The sequence below is a fragment of the Octopus bimaculoides genome, chromosome 7, assembly GCF_046866305.1.
Source record: "Octopus bimaculoides isolate indiv1 chromosome 7, ASM4686630v1, whole genome shotgun sequence".
NCBI lineage: Eukaryota > Metazoa > Mollusca > Cephalopoda > Octopoda > Octopodidae > Octopus > Octopus bimaculoides.
The window spans coordinates 97629915-97634914 of NC_142934.1; the positions used below are offsets into that span (position 1 = coordinate 97629915).

General features: G+C 40.7%; 1 protein-coding gene across 1 annotated transcript in view; it reads right to left on the minus strand.

Moving 5' to 3' along the window:
- The window catches only part of LOC106868847 (transmembrane channel-like protein 5), a 103086-nt gene that overhangs the window by 12968 nt on the left and 85118 nt on the right, over window positions 1–5000 (minus strand). The window contains exons 13-14 of the mRNA XM_089355716.1: window positions 3951–4043; window positions 598–673 (exon numbers count right to left, since the gene is read on the minus strand). Of these exons, the coding sequence (XP_089211842.1) occupies window positions 598–673; window positions 3951–4043 (169 nt within the window). The remainder of the gene's footprint in view (window positions 1–597; window positions 674–3950; window positions 4044–5000) is intronic.

Consider the following 5000-nt stretch of genomic DNA (forward strand, 5'->3'; position numbering starts at 1 on the left):
AATACTCATTACCATAACAACAACAATTACAAGTAGGGCTATATATATATATATATATATGTATATACAGATTATAAAATGGCTGGCATTAGGAAGACATCCAACTGTAACAAGCCTGCCAAAACAGACATTGGAGTACAATGTAGTCTTCAAACCTATGAGATCCTGTAAAAGTACTCAACCCATGCCAGTATGGAATATGTATGTTAGTCACCACTGCCACCAATCAACTAACAGACGGACATATAGGCACACATACATACATACATACATACATACATGTACACATGCATACAGAGGTTGATGATGGAAAGGAAAGCCAGCCTGTAAAAAATAAAACCAAAGCATACACAGCAACAACAAGGCTAGCTTGTTTTCACTGTTACTGTGAATCTGCCAACAGACAAAAGTTTGCAATGTGTGATGAGATGCAATGAAAGCTATTCAGCATATATCAGAAGGAAAAAAAACAAAAAAACAAACAAATGCAATATAATGATTATGATGATGATCACTATATATAACTGTATAACTGTGTATTGCTGTCGACATATACACAGATACACAAACAACATACAAAAAATAGATGTCACTTACACATTTAATGTGGAATATAAAAAATAATTTCACAACCATTAACAATGGCATCAAAGGAGCATAGAATAAACCAAGCCTGCAAGTAAAGTAACATTTGTTAACATGTGTGTGTGTGTGTATAAAGTTGAAATAATAATGTCAAACCAAATACTGACATTTTGAAAATCATTTAATATGTACATTTCAGGTTTGTGCAGCATATAATAGGAAATGCATCCATTGTGTAATACCGTTCTCAGTTAAAACATTCCAAAATATGAACCATCATCATCATCATCATCATCATCGTTTAACGTCCGCTTTCCATGCTAGCATGGGTTGGACGATTTGACTGAGGACTGGTGAAACCGGATGGCAACACCAGGCTCCAGTCTAATTTGGCAGAGTTTCTACAGCTGGATGCCCTTCCTAACGCCAACCACTCAGAGAGTGTAGTGGGTGCTTTTACGTGTCACCCGCACGAAAACGGCCACGCTCGAAATGGTGTCTTTTATGTGCCACCCGCACAAGCCAGTCCAGGGGCACTGGCAACGATCTCACTCGAAAATCCTACGGGAGCCAGTCAGGTGGTACTGGCAACGGCCACGCTCAAAATGGTGCATCTCATGTGCCACCCGCACAAGAACCAGTCCAGGGGCACTGGCAACGATCTTACTTGGCTTGCCGGGTCTTCTCACGCACAGCACATTTCCAAAGGTCTCGGTCAGTAGTCATCGCCTCGGTGAGGCCCAATGTACGAAGGTCTTGCCTCACCACCTCAGCTCAGGTCTTCCTGGGCCTACCTCTTCCACGGGTTCCCTCAACTGTTAGGGTGTGGCACTTTTTCATGCAGCTATCCTCATCCATTCTCACCACATGTCCATACCAGCGCAATCGTCTCTCTTGCACACCACAACTGATGCTTCTAATGTTCAGCTTTTCTCTCAAGATACTTACACTCCGACGGGTATTCACATTGACATTACACATCCAACGGAGCATACTGGCTTCATTCCTTGCGAGCTTACGTATGTCCTCAGCAGTTACAGCCCATGTTTCACTGCCATGTAGCATGGCTGTTCGTACGCATGCGTCATACAGTCTGCCTTTTACTCTGAGTGAGAGTCCCTTTGTCGCCAGCAGGGGTAAGAGCTCTCTAAACTTTGCCCAGGCTATTCTTATTCTAGCAGCTACACTTTCAGCGCACCCACCCCCACTACTAACTTGGTCGCCCAGATAGCGGAAGCTATCGACTACCTCTAGTTTTTCACCCTGGAATGAGATAGAAGTTGTTTCCTGTTTGTTTACAGTCTTTATTGCACCTGAACATCTGCCACAAACAAAAACTAACTTGCTAGTTAACCTGCCTTTGATGTTGCTGCACCTCTTATGTGTCCATAGCTTGCACCGGGTACATCTTATAGAGTTACTACCTACTCCTTTTCTACATACTGAGCAGGGCCATCTACCTGAAGGGGTTTGTGTTTTATCTACCTTCCTACTTATTAGGATTTTGGTTTTAGCTAGGTTGACTCTAAGGCCCTTCAATTCTAGACCTTGCTTCCACACCTGAAACTTCTCCTCTAGTTCTGATAGTGACTCCGCAATTAGGGCAAGGTCATCAGCATAGAGGAGCTCCCAGGGGCAGAAATATTTCAATATATAAGGTCAGAGCAGTAAGCTAGTTATATATATATATTATATACATCTAGTCATCATCATTTTAAGCCTTTAGCGTTCAGATTATTTTCTTAGATGTTCTGCATATTAATTCACATTGGTTTAAATTAATCATGCATTAACTCTTAGCCTTCATATCTTAATGATATGAACATTCAGTTTTAGAATGACAATATAGGATAGGTTTGAGAGGTAGGATTTGACTGATTTGATCATAAAACAGGCAGGATATTTGGGCCAGGTATGGTCAGTTTAAATACTAAAGGGTTAATGTCATCTTTTTCATGCTCACACAAGTTGGACAGAAGTTGTTGAGGCAGAGTGACCACAGGTGGATGCTCTTTATTTTACTTACTCCATTCAATTTTAGCAAAACTGAAGCATGTCTTTGACAATTCCGGATCGTACTGAACTTATTTTGTGTGTGACTTTTGGCCCACCCTGTTGTTGTTGTTGTTGGCACTCTGTCGCTTACGACGTCGAGGGTTCCAGTTGATCCGATCAATGGTACAGCCTGCTCGTGAAATTAACGTGCAAGTGGCTGAGCACTCCACAGACACGTGTACCCTTAACGTAGTTCTCGGGGATAATCAGCATGACAGTGTGACAAGGCTGACCCTTTGAATTACAGGCACAACAGAAACAGGAAGTAAGAGTGAGAGAAAGTTTTGGTGGAAGAGTACAGCAGGGTTCGCCATCATCCCCTGCCGGAGCCTCGTAGAGCTTTTAGGTGTTTTCGCTCAATAAACACTCACAACGCCCGGTCTGAGAATCGAAACCGCGATCCTATGACCGCGAGTCTGCTGCCCTGACCACTGGGCCATTGCGCCTCCACGGCCCACCCTGTATACACTATACAAACACGTATGTACATCCTCATTCACCTATACATATTGATGATGACTATGTCCAGGTGAGGCTGACAAGCCATTTATTGCCAATGTGTCAGTGATGCTATATATAGCTCAGAGAATCTTTTATTCTTGACTAGTTTCAGTCATTGGACTGTGGACATGCTGGGGCACCACTTCGAAAGGTTTAGTTGAACAAATCACTTTCAGCACTTATTTCGTAAGTCTGGTATTTATTGTGTTGGTCTCGTTTTGTTGGACTGTTAAGTTATGGGGGGGGGGATGTAAACAAACAAAAACTGGTTGTCAAGTGGTATGGGTAGGGGAACCAACAAACGCAAAGGTACGCTCAATTAGACTGACAGACAGACAGACAGATAAGAGAAAGAAATATAGAGTTAGGAAAAGAATGAGCAAGATGGAGGGAGGGAGGGAGGGAGGGAGGGAGGGAGGGAGGGAGGGAGGGAGGGAGGGAGGGAGGAAGGAAGGAATAAAAAAGATAAAATAGAGAAATAAAGTAAATAAAGACAGAAATAAAACAAAAGAAAGAAAAAGTTAAAAAGTGGGTTAGAAAGAGAACTATAGAGAAAAGGAGAGATAGATAGAAAGAAAGAAAGAAAGAAAGAAAAGATGGAAGGAAGAAAAAAGAAATAATGAAAGAAATATAAAATGCAAAATAAAGAATGAAAGAAAAAAGTTAAAAATTTCATGTTAGAGAACTATAGAAAAAAGGGGGAGGCAGAGAGAAAGTAAGAAATAGAGAGGGAGAGAGAGGGAGAGAAAGTAAGAGATAGAGAGGGAGAGTGAGAGAAAGCTGTTAAAAGAGAAAGGTTTGACTCTTACCAACAAAGTGCTTGTGAATAAACCAGATCTAGTGTTGTTGTAGCAATATTGAACTTTGGGCTCGCAGATAAGATATTACAAGAATGTGAAATGCTGAAATATACAACAATATATAATGAGTTATGAACTGTATATTGCAACATAATGCTTATGAATTTGTGAATGTGCATATATGGGTTTATTACACTTTCCTCTTTGGCCAAGCCCCTCATCAACTTTTTGAAGTTTCACTTGAAAAGGAAGTTGAGGGTGGAGAGGGAAGTGTTACCTTTTAGCAAGTTTGTTGAAAGGTGGGTGAATGTTGGAAAAACGGCCAGTGTGAAAGGACTGAGAGTACACCTGTGAAAAATTAAAGAAGGGCTCTTGCTCTGTTGATCAGGTACATGTGGCTTTTGTAGGTTTTTCCACGAGGACCTTAAAGTGCCTCCCCTATTGTCAGTTTTAATTTGTTTAATTTTTTATTGTTATATATTGTTTACACACTGTAAAAACTTTTTGTATCGTCCTGTTTTTGTCTTTTCTGTTGTTGCATGTCATTTAATGTTATTTTATGTCAGTCCTTGTGGCTAATAAAAAGAATTGATTATTATTATCATTATCATTAAAACAGCAACCTGGCAGAATTGTTAGTATGACATGTGAAATGTTTAGCAGCATTTCATCTGTCTTTATGTTCTGAGTTCAAATTCCACCAAAAGTTGACTTCACCATTCATCCGTTCAGGGTCGATAAATTAAGTACCAGTGAAGCACTGAGGTTGATGTAATCAACTAGTCTGCTCCCTTCAAATTTCAGGCCTTGTGCCAATAGTAGAAAGGATTATTATTATTATCTTTAAGGTGGCAAGCCGGCAGAATTATTAGCATGCCAGACGAAATGCTTAGTGGTATTTCGCCTGTCACTATGTTCTGAGTTCAAATTCCACCAAGGTCGACTTTGTCTTTCATCCTTTCAGGGTTGATAAATTAAGTACCAGTGAAAACACTGGGGTCAATGTAATCGACTAGTCCCCTCCCACAAAATTTGAGGCCTTGTGCCTCCAGTAGAAAG